Genomic DNA, 23,210 nt, shown 5'->3' on the forward strand with positions numbered 1-23,210 from the left:
GATGTCTGGAATTTACTAACTGTATTTACGATTCATCCAATATCAAAATTTCTGAACAGAGGGTGGAGGAGGTCTAAAGAAACACAGCTGGTGACAGTAGTAAAAATACACAAACATGATATAAAAAATAAAATAAAAAATACCGAAAATATAATAAAGTGGCAGTTATATTTTAATTCCATGAACACAGTCACAAAACATATAAAACAAAAGAAAAAAGGCACTGAAAAGGCTTTTTTAATTTTAACTGAGGGAAGCTCTTGTTTCCTGAATGGCTTTAGATCTAATTTGATCAACAACACATTATTTGAAGGACCTTAACAGGAGGGTATGGACAGTGCCAAATTATCCATAGTGGGCAACTTTGCCTAAATTTGGGGCCTCCCATGTTCGTAAAATGGGCCTCTTCAAGGAGTCATACATAAATAAGTTAGTTATCAATAGACTTCTGTAGCAAGCATTTGTTAAGTATATAGTTTAACATACAGGTTAAGGTACAACTTACAACTGTCTGCTATAGAATATATCCATATATAGGCCTATACTCAGAAGCCCGTGGATTGTGGAGAGAAATATATAGTTGCAGCATGATATCTTGTAAGTTGAGTAACTATGTCTACAGGCCTTATCCAGATAGTATAAAGTACGATAAGTAAGAACAGAGAAGTTTATGAGACAGAGAAAATAAGGAATATTAATCCATGTAAGGGCATTTCAGTTTACATAACAAAATAGTATAGATAAAGTGCAAAATTCTTCGAATTAATTGCGTAATCAAGATAAAACGTTCAAACACAGTACTTTGCTAGATTGTTGTACAATTAACTCTTAAGCACTGAATTAGTTTCAAATACCATTTAAAATGATGAACTCCTTTAGCCAACTGTTGGAATGCCAAATGTCACAAGAAATGTTGTTATGTAACTAAAGAAAAACTATCAGCACTAGTCACAATGAACATCACGGCTATATTAATTTCAATATATCATGCTTCGTGGTTCAGATAATACACTATGTTATAGCTCCATTCTTATTAAATTTTATGAAAATTTCATCACATATATGCTATTAAATCTGCATTTTTTCATTCTTAACAGCAACTCAAAACCTGTCCTTGTCCTTCCGACATTGTCCTTTGTCCGATGAATTTTAAACCCTGAATTTTCAAGTTATCTAACATGATCCTTTGCATAGACTAGAAACCACAAAGCATTTAAAACCAAATAATGTCTCAGTTGATATTTTAGATCACAAAACTATGATAAAAATGTAATTATTTTATCTTCATTAAGTAGATAATTAGTTAACAAATGATGGACAAATTGATTCATTATTGGCCTTCTTAGTACTGATCATGACTACAATGTCCAACTCCTTTCATTGGGTCCAGTCTTTGCGATGGCGCGTTGCGTTCAATCTGTCTATCATGGCGGCCACTTGCAAAGGTTCGACAGCACTGGCATTGTCCAGAGTGGACATCTGTCGGCAGGAAAGTTTAAAAAAGTGTAGATTCTCTGAAATATACCAGGTACTTTCAAGGAAGAAAGGAGATATTAACTACAACGGGATTGAGTGTAAGCATGGACAGCTCAACTACTTTGTTTTCAACTAGCAGTAAAGAATTCATTTTCAATAACTTTAATGTGAGATTTGGGCTTTTCTTTATTCCCTATGTAGGATTCCTGATATAATCTTGAGAGCTGCTGTGGTATTTGCTTATTTGTTGGTCTAAACCCATGTTATTTAAACTTTTCTTGTTTGGTGACAACAATTTTCCTTTACCATCTTGGCCACCCTCCAGCAGTGGATGTTGCGGCAGGTGGAAGGGCTCTATTGAGGGGGGGGATGGAGATACTCTCCTCCCTCTTGAGAAATGTCAATACCATCAAGGGTTGCAAAATGGTGTTTTTATTTTGCCATATTTAAAGTAAATTTTGTACAAGATTATTACACTTCTTTCTTCATATTCTTGTTTTGGTGATTCTCCAAAAGCTTTCGGCATCAATAAAATGGTTCCCAAAAATACCAGAGGTCTAAACTACATGTTAACATTTCAAACAAGACTGGTTCTTTTTATTAACAGAGAAGCAAATGTAACCATTACAAGTAATATTGCTTTGACCTACACATTCAAAAACTTGCCAGTAATTTTGTTAGGAATCAACTCCGGAATTATCCAGGTTGTAAACACTACGGGCAACAACTTCCCAGCTTTATAATAATAATAATATTTGCTTTTTATATAGCGCTTTATATCAGTGATAGGTCTCAAAGCGCTTTACAGATGTTATATTACCCCTGGTCAATGATAACCTGTCCCAGAGACAATCCCTCGAGCCGACAGCATTTATATACTGTGCCCAATGACAAGTTACCTCACAGGTACCCATTTAACCCCTGGGTGGAGAGAGGCAAGTGAGATAAAGCATCTTGCCCAAGGACACAACGTTATGAACTAGGTAGTAATCGAACCAGCAATCCTTGGATCACGAGTCCGGCCAATTGGCCACCACGCTCTATAGTTACTGTATAGAAACCATTAATATTTTGTACCTGTTCTGTGGAGAGTTCCCAGCCAGCTCCAGCACCCATGTTGTCCTCTAACTGCTCAACAGTCTTACAACCAATGATGACAGAGCTGACAGCCTCCTTCTGGAGTAACCAACGGAGAGCTACCTGAGCAACAGATTTACCTGATGGAAAATCAATCACGAGGAGGGTTAAACTGTATACCTTCATTAACTATGCAGATCAATCAATCAATCAGAAGACATTTATATAGCGCCAAAATCAACAAATATTGTTCAAAGGCGCTAAAGACAGTTACATGAAATTAATTACAATACACTTGTTGAAAAAGAAAACATTGTAGCAGTTTCTTAAAAAAAAAGAACAGTCTGAGCATCGTTGATGTGATTTGGAAGATTGTTCCATTCTTTTGGTCCATAGCAGGAGAGTATTCGATCTGGCAAATGACACAGCATGGGTCCTGGGCACGATAAACTGAGGAGAAGATGTATATGATCTGAGCTGTCTGCGTGGTGGTTGCAGCTGTAGCAGGTCAGAGATGTAAGCTGGCGACTGTTTATGGTGAGCTTTGTACACAAGGAGAAGCACTTTAAATTTGATACGCTGTTGTATGGGGAGCCAGTGAAGAGCAACGAGTTCCAAATTTATAGAGTCATACTTCTTACGCTTGACAATGACGCGAGCAGAGGTGCGTTGGACATTCTGAAGTTTGGTGATGAGAGATTAGATGATTAAATATGCAGGGAATAACATATCCAGTATCTCATAATTCTCATTCTAATCTTAAAAGGAGATACAAAATGGTCAGAATGCTAGATACAAGTATAAAGTATACAAGTAAGCAGATCTATAGCTGGGTCTTTTTTTACAGAGAACCCATAGTATTTTATACGAGACCATAGTCAGAGCCCACAAAACTGCAGTGCATAGTTTGAACACTTAACTATTCCCTGACATGTATGCACTACTAACAGGGAGAGCCCTTTCTAATAGGTGCATAGTTTCTCTCTATCAGTCTCAACTCTACCCCCAGCCTCACTCTTCCCCAACCACTCATCTCAACCACCCTACTGCTTGCACTCAGCAGAAATGCAATGATATATACAGATTTACCTAGGAGAAATTAACCACATGCAAGGAGGTAAAATGTAATCTTCATAAAATATGCATATGATGTCGATCATAAACATGTATGAACTTCTACTAGGGAGGGTACTTTCTAAGTGGTCTAGCCTCAACTCCATCTCTCCCCTCCTCCACCCCCTCCTCCACCCCCTTCCTCAAAAACTGTCGCACCTCTGCACTAACCCAGAATGTAACAGTACTGCACACATAAAGCTATAAAAGTTCAAATGTTCTGTAGTAAGTATCAATTACCTTTACTACGATAGAAAGATACAAGTAAGCTTACTACAGTCAGATAGTTTACATAAACACTGATAAGAGACAGGGTGGGAGTAGGGGTGGGGGTAGGAGACAGGGTGGGACTAGGGGTAGGAGACAGGGTGGGACTAGGGGTAGGAGTAGGAGAGATGTGGGAGTAGGGGTGGGGTTAGGAGGGATGTGGGAGTAGCGATGAGGTGAAGTGCTGGGAGTAAGAATGGGGTGGGAGTAGGGATACAGAAGGATTAGGGGTGGGAGTAAGGGTGAGGTGAGGTGGTGTTGGAGCAGGGATACACTATGGGTGGGAGTAGGGATACAGTAGGGGTAGGGGTGGGAGTAAGGAATACAGTTGGGGTAGGGGTGGGGTGAGAATAGGGGTGGGAGTAGGGATACAGAATGATTAGGGGTGGGGTGGGAGTAAGGGTGAGGTGGGGTTGGAGCAGGGATACACTATGGGTGGGAGTAGGGATACAGTAGGGGTACGGGTGGGGTGGGAGTAGGGGAGAAGTGGGATTAGGTATACAGTTATAGTTGGGGTGGGGTAGGGTGGGAGTAGACTGGGGTCGAAGTGGGAGCAGGAGTCCAGGATGAACTTTGCATAACCCACTAGAAGACCCTCTGCTCAAATACAATGTATGCTAACATCACGACACTGCATGAGCTACACTGACATTTCAAATCAGATTTACTAACCGTTTGCTTTTCCAATCTCGGTCATCTTATCCAGCAGGTCCCAAATACTGCCCTCATTTGCGTATGGTGTAAACTTTGGACAGCTCTGATACCTAACCTTATCCCCCATCGCCTCAGACCAAGCCACACGGCTGCCTTCAGGGGCTGCTTTGTCTCCTTTCTTGATCTTTCCACTCAGCCATCCTCTGTAACAAAGAGAAACATTTGTGACATTTAGAGACAAATTTGCAATCACAACTTCCATTTTATTAACATTTCAGTACCTTTCTCATCAAGTTTAATATAGTTTTATCCTCTACTCATCGGTGCATACAACTATTAAACAGCAAAATCTCCATGATAGCCCTGCCACATGCTGCATTATATAATACTGTGTAAGTTACTGATGTGTATTAACCACAGGGATGTGCTCATGAATGTTTGAGTGCCGGGCAGATTGTGCAGTAGTGTGATCCACACCCTGGGAGAGGGATCTCATTGGTGGGGTACCCCCTCCCCCACGGACAAATTTTGCACATGAAGTATGCTTAGGTGGTGCTATTTTACCTATTCTGTGCCATGTATTCTCCCAGATTTTGGTCATGGTAAAATTTGTTAAATTATCATCAAAAAGTGCCGGGCGGAAATGTTTAAAATACTGTTTGTGCTGGGCGGCATTCAGAACAGCTCGGCGCAGCCGCCCAGTGCCGCCCAGTGTGAGCACATCCCTGTAAACATATATCTGGTTGTTAGAATGTTTATCATATTGGCTTCTATCGCTTAAAGATATTTCAATAATTAACAAATCTATGATAACAAACTGTTTACTTGATGTACCAAAAGTACAGGCATCATGGATACGTCATATCTTTTTGTCAAGTTTGTTAATTTTCAGGAGGGGTAGCCCATGCATTGGAAAAACCAGAAGAGAACTCTAGTAATCTAAAACCCAAAATTTAGTCATCTGGTTAGATCAGATGACCAATGAAAGTCATCAACCCTACATGTTGTCAGGCGCGTAGCTAGGAATTTGCCAAGGGAGGGGCAAATCTGTAGGCAAACTATCAGAGCTGTATATACGGCATTGCAAACTATCTAAGCTTAGCGCCACCATCGGTTGGCGCTAAGCGTACGAGAAAATTTTGGCTGAAAATGCCTCCCAGATCGCTGGAAATGGCACTTTCCAGGTCTTGTAAGTTGCAGCTTAGCATTTTCTCTTTTGAAATTACTAGCGATATCATAAAACTATACAAAAAAAAAAAAATATGCTCAAGGGGGGGGCGGCTGCCCCCTTGGCTCCCCCCTTGGCTACGTGCCTGCATGTTGTTCCACATGAAGACCTGTGAAGAATTATCACTATCGTTGTTGTGTTCAGCAAGTAGCACTCATCAGGACAATCAATCTAGCCCTAACTCTAAATATATACATCATACTACTTGATCCAAGGTCACATATTCATAAAAACTGTTGGCCTGGGTCTAATTATATTTGTTTTAAGAGTTGGAAGACATTCTGAACATATTTATTTTATTGATGTTATATTAAAATCACCCAAATTTCTCCGTTCTCCACGCTGGATGTGTGGAGGGATATGCTGAACTAATTACAAACCTACGCTACTGATTCGATGCAAAAGTTCAAGTGGCAGAATCAACGTTTTATGGATACATGACCCCAATAAAGTAATAAAATAATAAACATAAAAGAGGAACGATTAAACTATACAATGTACCGACAATATCAACTATTAACAAGCAGCAAACCGATGCATTTATATGTGCACAATTCCTGCTCTGAAGGTATCAACTACAGATTAGTTAAGCAATGCTTTTATTTAGTACAAATGTTTTGACAAATACTCAAATGGCCAGATGAGGTTTTGGAGTTATATAGTTAGGCCATCAAGGAAAATGTGATATCATTTTGATGCATTATTTTAAATTAAACATGACACCTTAGTAGCTGACAATTACTGAGCAAACATATCCTATACCCTTTCAATGGACTCCACGGTAGCAAACCAAGTCCTTCAATTTTACAGACATCGGTAAATTCCGTTTCTGGGTCCCTGACAAGTAGGCTGTACTGAGTCTAAAAGTAGAAAGGATGTAAAATAGAAATGAAAGACTTACACAAAAAGAAGTAGTATTGAAAAAAAGAACCTTCAAACCTTGTTGATAGTTGACAGTTTGGTAAATCAGTGCATTTAAGCAGGAGGGAAGAGGGAGGGGGAGGGAGGGGGAGAGGAGAGGGAGAGGGCTGGACAAGCTAAGTTGAGACCCTGTCATTCTTTCAAAGTGGTAGTCCTCTAAAATATTGAATGTGAATGCTGTAGCTACTACAAAAGGTATGAGCCTATGAGGTATAAAAATTAAGGAGATAAAATGTCTGATTTTCAAACACATCCTAGGTAGGCTTCTGTTACAGATATAAATCTCCTCTAATTGCACCATATATGAATTTTAATGAATTGAATTGTGAATATTTATGAATTATGTATTTTTATTTAGATTTTGTTTTCTTGTATTTGTTAGTTGATGCCAAAAAAAAAAAAAAAATGTATGTACTGTAAATTTTCCAGTAAAACATATATATTCAAAAATCTGAGGGAAAAGTGTTTATAAGTATTTTACTTTTTTTTTCTCCCTTTCCATGCATTGGTTTATGTTGTATTAACGTTTATGTTTATGTACTGTACAAATATTTCGTTCACCTTTATACAGTTATATCCTTGCATTATTTTGTACCTGTATTTACAGTTTATGATGGAAATAAAATGTTTCATTGTCATTGTCCTATATATGTTAAAGATGAATAGGAAATTGGAAACCTAGGTATAGCAGTTTCCTATTGCTCCCCCCTTTTCTAAGTAACATACATGTTAACGTTGTGATATACCATGATGTCCATGCTTTATAAACACATTCAGAGAATGCAACAAACCTGGAGTGTGATCCACTTATTGAGACCGTGGAATTTATTGTAATCGATGATCTTTTGGAACTGCCAACTGCTGACGTTACTCCCTCCGATGTATCTGACCTTCCCGGCTCGGACGAGGTCATCCAAAGTGCGAAGTGTCTCTTCTAAGGGGGTTCCCCAATCCCAGCAATGAATCTGCATAAATTATCATAAATACCTTGTTTGCTGACACAGTTCTACATCTTTATGTTAATTTTTTTTCTATATTTTAAAAGTTTTATTACAGGAGTCTTAAATACTATTTTTTAAGTCTGATAAGATGCAAAGAAAAAATGTAAAGTAACAAGCAAATTGATATGATGAAACATTTAATATTTCTTCCAAGTCATTCTTAGCTCCCACTGATTGATGAAGACCTAATATATGCAAAATAATAGAAGTACCATATATATAGTACATGTTACATGATACGGCACAGAAGAGTCCATCCATTTAGCACAGAACATTTCTAAAACAGGGGTGCTTGGGTAGTCAGGAACAGTCAACCAGGATGTATTAATCAATTATTGGAGGTAGGTGATGCTCGAGGAGTAGAGACAAAGGGCTACTGTAATTGTCCTGTAAATAACTATTAACGAGTAGCGATGGAGTAATTTCAAGCAGTAGAATGACTCCCAGCTTAGATATACCATTTCATTTTCCTTTCATTTATTAACTTGTTTTATCACAACATTCAGGTGATACTAATAAGCACATATAAAGTAAAAAATAGAGTTGTGAAAGGAAGTGCTCTAAGAAACGTTCATGGCTTAACGAGTACAGCACTCCCTATACTAAGCTATGAAAATATACATAAATATATGTCTCTAAACAAGAAACCAAAGAAAAACAAAGAAATAAAAGAAAAACCATGACCCTGTCCCTGACCCCACATTAAGTTGTCTAGTATACATGTGCTATTATCATTGGAAGATATATACCAACAGCAATGAAACAACTTGCTCAAAATTGTGAATAGTATTAAAGCAAGTTAGAGCAGCGACATACCTGGAAAAGGTCAATGTAGTCTGTTTTCAGCCGTTTTAAGCTTTCCTCCACACTCCACATGATGGATTTTCTGCTGAGGCCTCCTGAGTTTGGATTGTCATCCTCCATTTGCATTCTGACCTTCGATGCGAGGACAATCTTATGCCTCTCTTGTCTTCAATTAATGCAACGGTAAAAAAACCAACATCATTAAAGGGTATGAAGACTCGCACAAAAAGAAACGTCTAATGCCGGTAATTTGACATAGTTTCGAATGAGGTGTAACAGAAGTGTTAAACACCACACTCTATCCCAGAAAATGCACACACAGCTCTTGCTACCGTCAGTAATTAGACACTAGTGTGCAGTCAGTACATACAGCTGCGTCCAATACAGACCATTAAGTTTCCTGACTTGTATCAAGTCATGGATTTTACATTTGTCGAAAAACTGGACAAACTCTTTTGAGCCACATTATTGTACATGTGTCAGAAAACTTAAATATATTCAATTCCTTAAATCAAATTGATGATTATATTTACAGCAAATTTTCTGATGTGAATTACAGCAGCCACCCTGGAATTCCCATGGGGAGACCATCGACTGACCAGACCCAACCCCCCACCCCCGCCTCCTTCCAACAACTAAGCATCAACTTGGACTATGGATTTGGGATGTTACATTAAGAACATAATTGCCATTAGCAAGCTCTTAAAATTAGTTAGTTTTCAATGTTGGCAAAAATCTTGTGACCGATCAAAGTAAATTTGTGACCCAAAGTTTGCAGAATGCTGTATGGAGTGTTAGCTCAGTGGAAGTTAACGCTGGTGCCTTCCAATCATAATGTCCCAGTTCGAGTCACTCCAAGATTAATGTATGTCGTCCAGTCACAGAGTTCTTAACAATTGACAATTCATAATCATGGACGTTAAAATATGAATCTAAGAGACTGACTTCGGTCAGCTTGCGGCATCAATGAGCCAATGAGGCTTCTTCGCGAGTTCCTGCTTGCAGGAGGATCTAAAATACATACATACATACATGTATGACACAATTAGAAGAGAAATGGTTCCAAGGTTACCTTGACAACCAGTTGCCCACAATAGTCTCTGACGCTCCCCTTCCATAAATATTTGCAGTATCAATGAAGTTCCCTCCAAGTTCCACAAAACGATCCAAGATTTTGTGAGAGGCTGCTTCGTCACAATTTCCAGGAAGCCCAGTCTTTGTAAGTCAATAAAACAGTAATTATGCAAAGTCATGAGAAATGTCTTGAATTTAAAAAAAAAACTGAGAGACAAATATATTTCATAACAGGATGAGAGGAACGTGGAGAAGTTTGGCCACAATTTTGGTTTAGACAGACTTTCTTTCAGAAGTGATTGGATGGGAGCAGATGCTGTTTTTTGTATTAGAATATATATATATATATATATATATATATATATATGTGTGTGTATTTGTATTCAATTGTGTATGTATGCATATGTGTATATATTGTATATGTACAGTATTGTGGGTGGTGGGGTGGGGTGGGGTGGGTGGGTGGGTTATAAGTATTAGGTTGGTGTGTGGGTGGATATAAGTGTTACTGTTTTCTTGTATTGTTCTCTCTATTTACTAAATGTATGTATGTATTTTAGATCCTCCTGCAAGCAGGAACTTGCAAAGAAGCCTCATTGGTTTATCAAAGCCGCAAGCTGACCGAAGTCAGTCTCTTACATTCATTCAATTATGGGAGTGCTCTACTAGACAAGCCCTCTGTGTTTTTTGGAGTGCTTCCTTGAAATCACAATTTCCCTGGCATTGTTTATATGTTTTGTCACTTAGTTAACTTCTCTGTATTTATGTTGTGAAGAAACAAATAAATGAAATGAAATGAAATATTCCCAGATATCTTAAACATTTTTATTCTAGGAATGATATTGGATTTTCTTCCAAAATCTTATAGTGAGTAATTGGAGTGTAACAGAATAAGAACAAGCCATAAAATTGAAACTAGAATCAAACAAGATGGACTTACTGTAATTTCCCTAGAGAAGTACAACTGTACACAACAGAATTGAAGTATAGTTTGTCTTTAGACTGGTGGCCAAAATTTAGTTCTGATAATGGTTACTTGTATGGGTTAATTACACCCAAAACTGACCCACTTATTAGACCATTAACTTACTATCACCTTGAAATATTGGCTCTTATTACTTATCAATGACTTATTAAATCTATAAAGCATTTGTTATCTTCACTGACTTACTTGGCCAAAGGTCATAGCTCCCAAACAGATGTTTGAAACCTTTACTCCACTGCCTCCAAGGTAACGATATGTTTCTGGGGTCAGAAGTCGCTTCGCCATTTTGGAAATATTAACTGAAAACAACCAGTCATTTAAACAGTATATGAATATATTTACATAATCAACAATAGAGCTCTACAGATTATTGTTGTTCAATCTTTCTTGATTTGAGAGAATGATCTTTTGGCATATTTGGACAGTAAAGAAGGTACTGTTGTGGTCAACATACATTTATTACTGATGAGCTAATCCTTTAAGGTTCACCATGATTTTCAATCAATATATTGTCTTGAGTTACTTGGATGTTGTGTCACTCCTGTGGGCAGTAGGGTTAGTCTAAAGCAGGGGTGGGCTACCTACAGCCTGCGGGCAACATTCGGGCCCCCAGTGATTTTTTTGCGGTCCGTGAGATGTCTCAAGATAAAATAAAAAATCAATCTATTTTACATCATCACAAAAAAAAGGAGCTACCTGCTTAGAATTTATCGGCACTAATGATGCTGTCAGGTAGGCCTATTATCCCCATTTATTATCAACTGTACTGTAATGTCATTATGTTTTTGTGAATGCAGATTAAGCAGATTAGGCGGAGTGTATAGCCTAGTGGTTAACGCCGGCGTCTCCCAGTCATGAGATCCCCGGTTCGATTCCCCGCCGACAGCAATGTGTGTCGTCTGGCAAGGGTGTTGTTCAATAACAACTTCCTGACATGGACGTTAAATGGATGTGTGCCGAGAGATTGGCTTCGGTCAGCTTGCGAGTCTACAAGCCTCCATGGCTTCTTTCGCGAGTTCCTGCTTGCGGGAAGATCACATATACATACATACATACAAGTACACCTATTGCTTGAAAGGTTTGAAATCAACAGCAGGTCGTTGGTTAGGTGCGGCCCAGTCAATTTTTCACTCTTTATATCTGGCCCATTCATACAAAAAGGTTGCCCACCCCTGGTCTAAAGTTAGGTCTACCGAGATTATTAAGACCTTGAATACTGTAAGACTATCATATTTAATGACTACTTACTAGGCCTAGGCTACTTGAGAATTTGACATAACGCTGCATGAGCCTCAACATGTGTAAGGCCAACCAACTTGCAGTACTGCCTAAGTAAACTTGTTTGCACTAAGCACCGAAAAAATACTTAGGCATGCATGAGCTAACTTAGAACATGTTGGTTGGTTAGAACTAAGTTTTGGGTCCTGCTTCTAACGTTCGGCTAGGCCTACAGTAGCTTAAGTTAAGGCTTAAGCATTAAGGACAAAGTAACTGCATGCGACAAACAGGTTTGCCTCAAGCATCGAGTAGTTTAATCGTATTGGAATTTGTGAATTGAACACATACTGTTGTGTGAATGCTTCCCGTCTAGTATTACCTGATGCAGTGACAATGTTGCTGTTTTCTCGTAACTCTCTGGCGAGGTTTCGCTGCGTTTGTGTCAGACGACGATTTTCGGTGGCCAAAATAGTACTGCGTATAGCCTAGGCCTATGATAAAGTCAATACTGTCCTATCATCCTATTCCATGCCCAGGTCAGTATTTTTATCAGCTGTTATCACGTTATCAGCTAGCTGTGTACACAACAGAAAATAGGGTAACCGGTAATGATCTGTATCAATTTTCTAGATTGTCATTCGTAAAGTTAATGGTCACAAAACGTATAACAAAAGTTGTATTATAACTAAAGCCCAGCGAAAAAGAAGAAAAGGGAGATACATAACCTTTAAACCTAATATTTTGTTTTTAATAAATGTTTTTTTTTTGGCCGTGGCTATTCTTACAACTAGTCGTAACAATTATTTATAAACTATTCTTATGACAAAGGCGAATTCAAGCGCAGTAAAGTAAATAAAGCAACTGCGCATGTAGTAGGGGTAACCCTAACTTTAACCCTAAACCCCAATCCTAACACTAACCCTAACCGGAAATTATTGTTACTCCTGGTCGTAAAAAATAGTACTCCTGTTATAAAAATAGCAACTGCGCATGCGTAATCGGAAATTATTCTTACGAACAGTCGTAAGAATAGCCACTTTTTTGTTTTTTTGTGGAAACATTATCATGTCCTTAAAATACAACAATTAAGGCCTTTGCTCACATAAATTTAGGGCATTGCAATCATGGTTCTGTACACTATACTTGCTGTACCAAATGCAAGAGCTTAGGAACCGGGGGACTGGGGTAGGGCGCCAGCCCCCCAGTGAAAAATATGGGGGCGGAAGTATAATTCCGCCCCCTTTCATTAACCCGTTTCCGAAGGGAACGCCCTGTATAGTGTATACCATAGCTTTGAAGCAATCGTCCTAACGTTAGTGCTAAGAATTTAATAGCAGACGACAATAATCACGCTTAAATTTCTTACCGTGGGCCTACTAATATAGCGCCACTACAACACACGAGGGCAAAACATACAGGTTCCGGAGGTCATTCTCGATAATCTCTATTTGTTTCTCTAATACCAATTGGTTCAAAGTCACATAAACATCATCTTGTCCCATTCCACATTGCAACAACATTTGCCAATTAAAACTACATCAGGAGATTAGAAAACAAACGAATTGAACAAAACCAGATAGGCTAAATATAACATTCATATTCGGTTCGACCCTCCAAGAGTAATGTATGTCGTCAGAGTTACAGAGTTACAGAGTTAGTTGTTGACAGTTGACAACTCATAATCATGGACGTAAAATATGAATGTAAGAGACTGACTTCGGTCAGCTTGCAGCTTTGATAAGCCAATGAGGCTTTTTCGCGAGTTCCTGCCTGCAGGAGAATCTAAACTACATACATATTGTTTCTGCAGCAGCAATGACTTGTGTTGTTTTTGGACAGGGGATCCATTTGGCAGTGGCCATGTTAACTTAGGTGTCAGCACGTATAAAGAAAGTTTACTAACGTTCATTACACTCACCTTAATCACCTATCAATTATATTCTCCATTGACAATTTTAACTGGAGAAACCTCTTTATCAATGTCCATTCCTTTCGGCGAATAATGTTTATACTCTTTTAGTTTGTTTGGTATCAGCTAAGCAAACTTTTACATTTAAATAAAAAGATAAGATATTTTGTCAAAATAAATCAAATGCCACCATCTGCAAATAAATTAATAAATTAATTTGTCGTTATGGATGAAACAAATCGGGTTGAGGTACAGTTGAAAGGCCTTTCTAATTTTTTTGCAGAAAACATTAATTAATAAATCTTGCAGCTGGCGGCTTTGATAAGCCAATGAGGCTTCTTCGATCGCTAGTTCCTGCTTGCAGGAGGATCTAAAATACATAAATATTGTATCTGCAGCAGCAATGACGTGTGTGTGTGTGTGTGTGTTTTTTTTTTTTTTTTGGACAGGGGATCCATTTGGCAGTGGCCATGTTAAATTAGGTGTCAGCACAAATAGACACAGTTTACTAAGTTAACGTTCATTACACTAACCTTAATCACCTATTAATTATATTATCCGTTGACAATTCTGGAGAAACCTCTTTATCAATGTCCATTCCTTTCGGCGAATAATGTTTATACTCTTTTAGTTTGTTTGGTATCAGCTAAGCAAACTTTTACCTTTAAATAAAAAGATAAGATATTTTGTCGAAATAAATCAAATGCCACCATATGCAAATAAACTAAGAAATTAATTTGTCGTTATGGATGAAACAGATCAGGTTGCGGTACAGTTGAAAGCCCTTTCTAATTTTGCAGAAAACATTAATTAACAAATCTTGCAGCTGGACACTGCTTAATAACTTTTGTTCGTGTTAATATCGTGTTTGAAAGAGGGTATTAAAATCATGTACCAACCCTGTAACAGTTATTCGACAAAAATATTCTGAACGAGAAAGGCAAAAGAGGAAGTTTCATCATGACATTGTTTCGACTGTTGCTCTTTCTGCATCACTTCCTTGTTGCATTTGGTGAGTTTGTGAAACTGCTTTATCCTTTAACTTTAGAGGGATTGGTGGGGTTATATATATATATATATATATATATATATATATATATATATATATATATATATGTATATATATGTATATATATGGATGGGATTACACCTACTAATTTGTAATGTCTAATTATAAAATTATGTTCTTTTACGGTTAATGTTTGTAAAAACCGGTTAACAACGTACCTTTTCATTCTCAAGCTTTCAAGAGTGCATGCACAGATACATCTTTCGTAAAATGTAAAATTGTGTATACGTCTTAGAAAACGTGTTATAGGTAAGCTCACAATAGGCTATTGCTGTAGTGGACTTCTGATCACTACACTACTTTGCAGTCCATCCATTTTTCTTGATAAATTTCTACACTTTAAGTGCATGGTTTTAACCTCAAAGATGTAAAATAAAATGGAAAATGTTGTCCGCAACATCGGAGGTGTTTTAAAGTCTTTAATAGTGTATACATGCTAACGTAACTTAGCACTGAATGTAACAGGGGCGTATTCAGGATTTTCTAACCAGGGGGAGGGGGGGGGGGCGAATTACTATCTAAGCGGAGAGCCACCATCGGTTGGCGTGCAGTGTACCCGAAAAATTCTGGTTTTGATACCCTCAGATCACCGGAAATGGCACATCTCGGGCTTAAAAATTACCAACCAGATGTACACTTTTGCCTGAGAACCAAATATTTCCCAATAGTTTTTTCCCCATCCATAACCTTTTTGAAGATTGTCATGTTCGACCTCATCGCATCTCCTGTGTGTCATTGCTTTTGTAGGTGATTCTACGTCGCCGCTCACAATATCTGTCAGCCACACTTTGTAAGGTTTTAAGCTCATTGTTTGTTCAGAATATGAAAATTCACATTTCTCGTGAAATAAATTCACTTCAAAACATACCCATAATGTTGCACAACCGACATAGAAAACACCTCCTTCAACCCCTAACAGACCGGTTAAAATTGCACGAGTAGAGGGAAGTATGTTGAAGAATGTTGGTCAGGGAATTTTCGAAAATTCAGACACAGTTAATTTAATGGTGCATAAGCGCAGATCAGTCTTGGATAAATCTGTTGCATGAGTGCATTTTTCATCCAATTATATCATAATTTGAAGGTGTTGTATAAAACAAATAATGAATGGTTTCCATTTGTGCAAATATTTCATTCATTGAAAGATGAAATTTGTTCCATTCAACGAGGCGCAGCCGAGTTGAATGAAACATTCCATCTTTCAACTCATGAAATATTTGCACAATTGCACTCATAACCATTCATTATTTGTATACTATCTAAGCAGAGCGCGACCATGGGTTCGCGCGTAGCGTAGAAGATTTTTTGGGGCAAATATACCTCCAAGTTCGCCGGAAATAACACTTCCCAGACCCAATGATGCTCCCAAACCTCCTTAATTGATCTCATGGGTTAGAAATTTAGTTTAGGGAAATACATGGGCGTCTGCAGAAAAAAAAAAAATCAGGGGACAAATAATCAAAGTAGACTTTTGTATACGATGGGTCTTGGGTCCTCATCCAGATATCAATTATAGACTGCCGCAAATGCGATTTCCGTCCTATATTTAACAACTGTGGATAACTATTATAAAATGAGAACTGGACATGAAGCTAGGCAACACACACTGTGGGTAGTTAACGATCCTATGCAGTTCATGCAGCCTGGTACTCCAAATACTATATTTCTTTCGCCCATCACTTCTGAAGAAATCCACAAAGAAATCCATTCCCTAAAAGATGGAAAATCACCTGGTATCGATGGTACTCCTCCTAAAATTTCGAAATCCATCTCACATGTTATTATCCAATTCTTTGTCATATTTTCAACCTTGTGCTCACGACTGGTACTTATCCAGATGCCCTGAAAGTTGCAAAAGTCATCCCGATTTTAAAAAGGGAGATCAGCTTGATCAGCTTGCTACCTTGTATGAATAAACTGCTAGAAAGATCTATCGAGAAACGTCTGAGAATATTCTTGGACAACAATGATACCTTTTTTGACTTTCAATTCGGCTTCAGAATGGGTTATGATACAAGTCATGCCCTTTTAGAGACTACAAATTGTATTCGTACTTATCTAGATAAAGGTGAGAATGTGTTGGGTCTTTATCTAGATCTCAAGAAAGCCTTTGACACTGTCGACCACAAAATTCTCCTTGCCAAGTGATACAGTTACGGTATTCGAGGTAAAGCTTTCGATGTTATGCATAGTTACTTATCTAACAGGAAACAATTGATGTATGTTAACAGTACTTATTCTACGTGTTCCAATGTTAATATCGGTGTGCCACAGGGATCTGTTTTAGGACCGCTGTTATTCTTAATCTAAAATGTTGTACCTGACAAGTCCTTAAGACTTTTTGCTGATGACACAAACGTTTTTGTCCACGACAAAAACTTTACCAATATCGTGCTTAAAGCACAATCAACGTTAAGCAGTCTCAAAAAATGGTTTGATGCCAACAGACTTACCTTGCATCTTGGGAAAACTAACTTTACTATTTTTCATGCCAAAGATAATGTTTCTCATTCGTGTTCAGAGCATTTTGTATAATATTTGTTAAACAGATTGCATCAAATATCTTGGCCTTATGATTGATGATAAATTGTCATTCAAGCCACATATTGATGACCTTTGTAATAGTCTTGTTAAGTTTAAATGCATTTTTTATAGCCTCAGGGATTCGCTCACCCCCTCTGTAGCTATTCAGCTTTACTATTCACTGGTTTGTTCTAAGATTCTTACGGTGCTGAAATTTATGGCATGGCTAAAGCTTCCATACTTAAAACCTTTACAAATCCTCCAAAATAGAATGTTAAATACCATTACTTTTAAACATCGACGTTATCCTACCAGTACTTTGCACAAAGACCTTGGTATTTTTAAGGTCAGCGACATTCATGTTCTCAAGATGTGTTCTTTTATTTATAAGTATATCAACAATATTCTCCCCCGTGTCTTTAGTGATATTGTTAATCCCTGTAATTCCGCGTATATTCGTAACAGTACGAGGAATAATACCCATTTTTCTGTTAGCAGACATCACTCGAAACTCCGTTTTGCTGACCACAATTTACCAGTCTCGTGTATAGATTATGTTTCACATGATTGAATGTGTTAATACTTCACCGGAGAAGTCACGCCTAACAGTGTCAATAGTAATAATTCTCGTCTTTTATAGCATGTCATTTGCACAATTCTGGATCAAACTGCGCCAAAGTTCAATATGGGAATTTTAAATGCAACGTTTGGTCAAGACAACATGTCCACGCCACTAAAAAAGTTGGCGGGACGCGTCCCGCTGTCCCCGCCAGGATCTGCACCCATGTATTGGTGTACAAATATTAAAACCTCTTATAACGGCTACTTTAAAACTTTGTTGAACGATATGAAAAGTACCAGATATTTCAGAAACCGAACACTACACAAATAGACAGTTTGGAGGCTGTTCATCCTGGAACGCCATTTTCATGCTCACTGATATGATGTGATATTTGCTGTTTGCTTTATAAATTCGCATAATTGAAATGAGACTTAAATAAATAACTTTAATCTGTTTATTGGCAATGCCCTACATTCTTATCATTTCGAAAGACGCACAGTTGTAAGTAAGTCATTACACACTAAAGGCTTCGATTCTCCATCTGCCTTCAGTTTAGGGAAGATCTTGGGATTTTTATCCCTATAGATATCGCTAGATATTGCTAGATATCCATATAGTACAGCGTTTTGGGGATTTCTTGGGATTTTTCGGGGCCTGTTCTTGGGAAATTGCAAAATCGGGAGTGGTCACACTCCATGTAGGTCAGTGCACGACCTTTAGACGTCACTAAAACACAACCCGATCACTTGTTATCAATGAAGTGGTGTGTTGCCGGATTTTGTCAAAGATTTGTCAAAAGGGATCAGCGCTGTAATTATGTCACTGTTCCTCTTTCTCTTCCCGGTGTCTTGGCGCTTTTCTTCTGCTCCCTCTTATTCTCCTTTTCTCCTTTTTTCCTTTTCTCTCTTTCTTCTTTTGCTTTCCCTTCCTTCTTCCTCATTTCCCCCCTCTTTTTTCCCCTTTTTTCTACTCTCTTTTTTTCTCTCATCTTTTTCTTACCCGGGGGCTCGCGCCCCAACGCCCCCCTGGATACGCGCCTGATATACATCCAGAATAGATAATTAATATTACAATGACAACAGGTCGTTCACAGAAAATTCACCCACTTCACTGAAAAGCTACAGAACAACACACGTAAAACAACACTTAAAACTCAATGACTTCGCTCAGCTCTGACGTAAGTAATTAACATAAACCTCATGATAATCTATGATTATAACCTATGTCAACACTTGTTAACTTTAAAGAAAAAAGTGTTCAAATTTTTAAAACAGCATTAGGAATCATAACCAGAACTAAATGTTTAGGGATTGTTTCCTAATGGAACAACAAAGTACCGGTACGAAATATATTGATTGCATACGATAATTGCTTTTCACCCACATTTGATGTAATTTAAATTTAAGTCAATACATCTTACACAAAAACCTACCGATTTCTTCCAAAACGCTTTGCCAATAAGACAACACCAAAAAAGTTGGTAAATTGTTTCCGCCTCAACTTTGCAGGACAGGCGATAATGTGGAAATCACTAACAGAAAAACCCGTACAAGAAAATAATCATACTCATAGGAAGACAAAAATATTAATATAAGAAGGGTAACGGTATTATCCTGTTTCCAATTTTTAATCGAACCTATACTATAGATTCTTGACAAACTAGACGATATTAAGGTAGCTATTTATATTGCTGTCACATTAGAATAGTAAAATTTAGTTAATTTTAATGTTTTATGACGGGAGAAGTCAATCTGTCAGCTGTTTATTTTAGAAAGTTTGTTAAGTAACTTTTACTTTTAGTCAACCCTGGTTGTTGTTGATGGAAAGTAGTGTCCAGGGATGTAGGACGATTTACATAAACCCTAATCCCTCTATTCACTACAAAAGTACAGGGTAGCATAATCTTAAGATAGTTTGAGTATATACAAAAGAAACATCACCAGGTCAGGGCATAGTCAAGATAATTCAAAGGTACAGGGTAGCATACTCTTAAGATAGCTAGTGCACACAAAAGAAACACTACCAGGGCAGGGCAAAGTCAAGATGGCAATGTATTGTATTGCCAGGTGTTGCTAATTGTTACACTAGTAATTATGCGAGACATCACATCGAGCCAGTGAAGTGAGTGTTGGATAAGGTTTTTATTCACTCTCCAAAATACCACCATCGGATTGAGTCATGCTATGGCTCTTAGCTGCATAAGACGGAGCTAAAATATTGTGATTTTTCATATCATGGGGCACAGGATCCTAAAGGTTACCTGTATTGAAGCCTGGGCTAGCACACTATAATTTATGACTGGCATTTAACTGTGAAAGCTAAAAACACAATTATTCCTGGAGACTCCAGATTCATACATTATGTAGTGTTCTGGCAGAGTTGGAAGGAAAGTACATCACCTGATCGGACAAAATATAACTGTATTGCAGAGCTCGTCTGACAGTTTAAGAATTGGCACCATTTGCCACTCTCCTCACATTCAGTTGAAGACCTGAAGCTCTGTTGGAGGATAGTTTTTGCACCTACTTCGACTGTAACACCTACCACAACCTAATGTCAGCGACCGCATGTCAACAAGTATAGTCAACATTATTTAGGCAATATTCGTCATAGGGACAATTCAGAGTTCGTATTTTTAAAAGATAAATGTTAAAATAGAATTCCGTGATATAAAGTGGGGAAAGCTCTTCAGACTAGAAGATGTAACGTCATTCTATTGTAGAGAAAAGAATATCTGGTAATTATATATATTAAGGCTGAATTGACACGTACCAGTTTGCTCTCTCACAATTGAGAGAGATCCAGGGATATCGCAACATTGGAAAGTCTTAAGCCTTTCAGGAGTTAAATTAAATTTAGTATATGTCATCACCGGGTAAAGATTGCGCCAAAGCAATACGTTGTATTTAAGTGTTCGAAATCATATGTGTCCTTAAGCAGTACTGTAATAAAGCAATATTACATAACTTTGTAACCTTTAATTTTTTTGTTTCTTTTTTCTTTTAAGGAGAAAATTCCTCCTCAATATATACATGATCACTAAAAAAGTTGAATTTATAAGACTTGTTCTGTACCATTAGTTGGTTCGAGTAATTGGTAATTGATCTTTATCTCCTATAGAGAGTTACTTGTGATTTTGTTGACAGAACCCTCTATCAGGTTCACTTATTGTTTTCAATGGATAGAGCATTTGGAGCAATATAATGGGCGTTGGGGGAGTCAAACTTTTGACGTAGTTTTGCTAATAAACCAGAATAATACATTTCTAAATATAATAGTTTTTACTTTAATGGGTTATATATAATAAATATATAAAATAAGCTTTTGCCACTCTGTTAGTCGGATTAACACAATAGAAGAGTGTTGTTGCACATATGGCTCGCTTTAGAAATTTGTAGACCTTCAACTAAAGTCTGAAAATTTGAAATAGTTGCTGGTATCTGGTTGCTGGCTCAGATGCAGTGTCCCATTAACTTTTCTGTTCAAATTTCTAGTAAAAAGAAAAGAAAAATTCTAGTCAGGGTCTAGTTTTCTAATGAAATAACTGTTAATAGAAATAAATAATATAAATAAAGTCATAAGCCAAACGTGCAAAGGTTGGCAAATTTGTGCTATTATATTGCAGACGATTATTAACCGAGAATTTAATAAAGATGTTCTAGACATCCACGACTTTGGATATATATATAATCAAACTACGGTATGCTCGGAAAACAAATTGCCAAACATGTAGTATGTTGACTGGGACTTTCATGTATAATAATGTTGGAAGTATATTCTTCGTAATGCTGGTTTATGTTAATATAAAACAGAGTAGTATGCAAATAATATATGAGACAGAAAGCAAGAAAGTAAACTGTAGTATTTCAGTGTCTCAGACAATTTGCACGGTCCTATGATCCTGTAATCAACAATTTCACTTGTGTTATTTGTTTTCCATCAGTGTATGCTCGGGATTTTACCTGCCTGAGTAGTGATCCCCTTATAGAATCATCGGCGCCCTCTCACCTATTTGGAGTCGGCCGTGACCAACCTCCCATCAAGTTTGAGCGTTACTCGCCTAACGGCGAACTGAAAGAGTTGACCGATGGGAACCAGACAATGCTTGCAAATGATATCGAGAGAATGGAAATCCCACCTGGTACAGGACATCATACAGACACGAGGACAGGAGTGTTTGCTTGTACATCATCTACCAACGGCTCTGCTCAGATTTTGGTTATTAACCATAGAAAACATAGTAGTAAGTTGAACAAGTTTGTTTATCTAAAGACCCAGCTGCATGTTATTTGTCCGCCACTCTTGTTGGTAAATAGATGATCATGACAAAGTCATATTGTTTGCTTTCGTTGTTATGGCGCAAAGATGGTTCATATCAAGATAGCCTATTGCAGTAGCTTTCCAAACTAATATCAACATTTAGTTATTAGACACTCTAAAGCACGAATGAGCATTTGAATGTTTTAACTGTCATTAACAAGCATTTATCAACAGTATAGCAACAATCTGTAGGCTAAATTTGCTACATATTTCAGCAAATGTCTTGCTATCGAAGTTTGGGTTAACACAATTTTCCATTTTGGTACATGAAGTCACCAAACGCCGCTGTTGTGCAATTTCGTTTAAAATTGTTTTGAATGTCTGGCCTCTACAACGCTGTGATACTGTTATATGTTTCAAAATAATCATGCAGGCAATTCAAGGAATAACATTTCTCATACTTTGGTATATGATAACTACGATGTTTTCAATATAAAGTCATATGGAACATTGTGTTTGAAGTATATGAGCTTTATAGTTTAGATGAAGATTGCAACATATTTTGTTTTGAAACTTGAATCATTTCAACGTCATTGATCAAGTGACTATTGTTATTTCTATCAATTACTTCGTAATCAAATTTTCGAACAAAAATGTCACTTATACATTCCTTACTTCATTGATGAATTTGTCATCTTCAGCTATTTCGTCGGCATAATAGCTAAAAAGATTTCCGCAATTTTGTAATCCGCTCTGACTTCTGGTCTTTAACCTTAGGATACTATCATTCACGTACGCAATACATCTCAAGCATGCACTTATTAGTCAGGATTAAAATCCACCGCATGGCCAGCGATCGCGAGTACGTGATACTTTGTGTTGTTATGGTCATGCGATCTTTAGTCCTCTACACAATCGACCACGTTTCAATTTCCCATAGTTCGATATCGTACAGGACAATTTTGTCATTTTCTGTATCGGGGAATGCTGATTTTCCATTTGAAATCTACATCGGACCTTTGAACTTTCACTCGCCGACGTAGTTAGCCAATAAGCTACGCTATCCCAT

The 23,210-nt window shown here is 37.6% G+C and overlaps 2 protein-coding genes across 3 annotated transcripts in view; one reads left to right on the top strand and one right to left on the bottom strand.

Annotated features, from left to right (window-relative positions):
- Positions 1-6: 6 nt before the first annotated feature.
- LOC139969355 (1-deoxyxylulose-5-phosphate synthase YajO-like) lies at positions 7-12,501 on the bottom strand. 2 transcript variants are annotated; one of them, XM_071974248.1, is made up of 9 exons: positions 12,167-12,501; positions 10,787-10,899; positions 9,614-9,756; positions 8,554-8,707; positions 7,528-7,701; positions 6,578-6,675; positions 4,606-4,790; positions 2,554-2,693; positions 7-1,479 (listed from the first exon to the last, which is right to left on the bottom strand). In XM_071974248.1, exons 2-9 carry the CDS (start codon positions 10,883-10,885, stop codon positions 1,378-1,380), a joined length of 1,095 nt encoding a protein of 364 aa, XP_071830349.1. In that variant the 5' UTR covers positions 10,886-10,899; positions 12,167-12,501; the 3' UTR covers positions 7-1,377. The 2 variants fall into 2 exon arrangements, with proteins under 2 accessions (XP_071830349.1, XP_071830344.1); XM_071974243.1 differs by having other exon boundaries at positions 12,198-12,498.
- Positions 12,502-14,682: 2,181 nt separating this feature from the next.
- Positions 14,683-23,210, top strand: part of LOC139969369 (IgGFc-binding protein-like) — a 50,636-nt gene continuing 42,108 nt past the window's right edge. The window contains exons 1-2 of the mRNA XM_071974257.1: positions 14,683-14,739; positions 21,825-22,124. Of these exons, the coding sequence (XP_071830358.1) occupies positions 14,688-14,739; positions 21,825-22,124 (352 nt within the window). The 5' untranslated portion in view covers positions 14,683-14,687. The remainder of the gene's footprint in view (positions 14,740-21,824; positions 22,125-23,210) is intronic.

Source organism: Apostichopus japonicus, chromosome 1 (assembly GCF_037975245.1).
Source record: "Apostichopus japonicus isolate 1M-3 chromosome 1, ASM3797524v1, whole genome shotgun sequence".
Taxonomy (NCBI): Eukaryota; Metazoa; Echinodermata; class Holothuroidea; order Aspidochirotida; family Stichopodidae; genus Apostichopus; species Apostichopus japonicus.

Excerpts from the sequence above, each read along its gene's own strand:
- LOC139969355 (XM_071974248.1), bottom strand. The coding sequence starts at position 10,885 with ATGGCGAAGCGACTTCTGACCCCAGAAACATATCGTTACCTTGGAGGC. Across the intron at positions 2,694-4,605 it reads CGAGATTGGAAAAGCAAACG|GTAAATCTGTTGCTCAGGTA; the intron begins GTTAGTAAATCT and ends ATTTTCCATCAG. Across the intron at positions 1,480-2,553 it reads GGGAACTCTCCACAGAACAG|ATGTCCACTCTGGACAATGC; the intron begins GTACAAAATATT and ends TCCTGCCGACAG.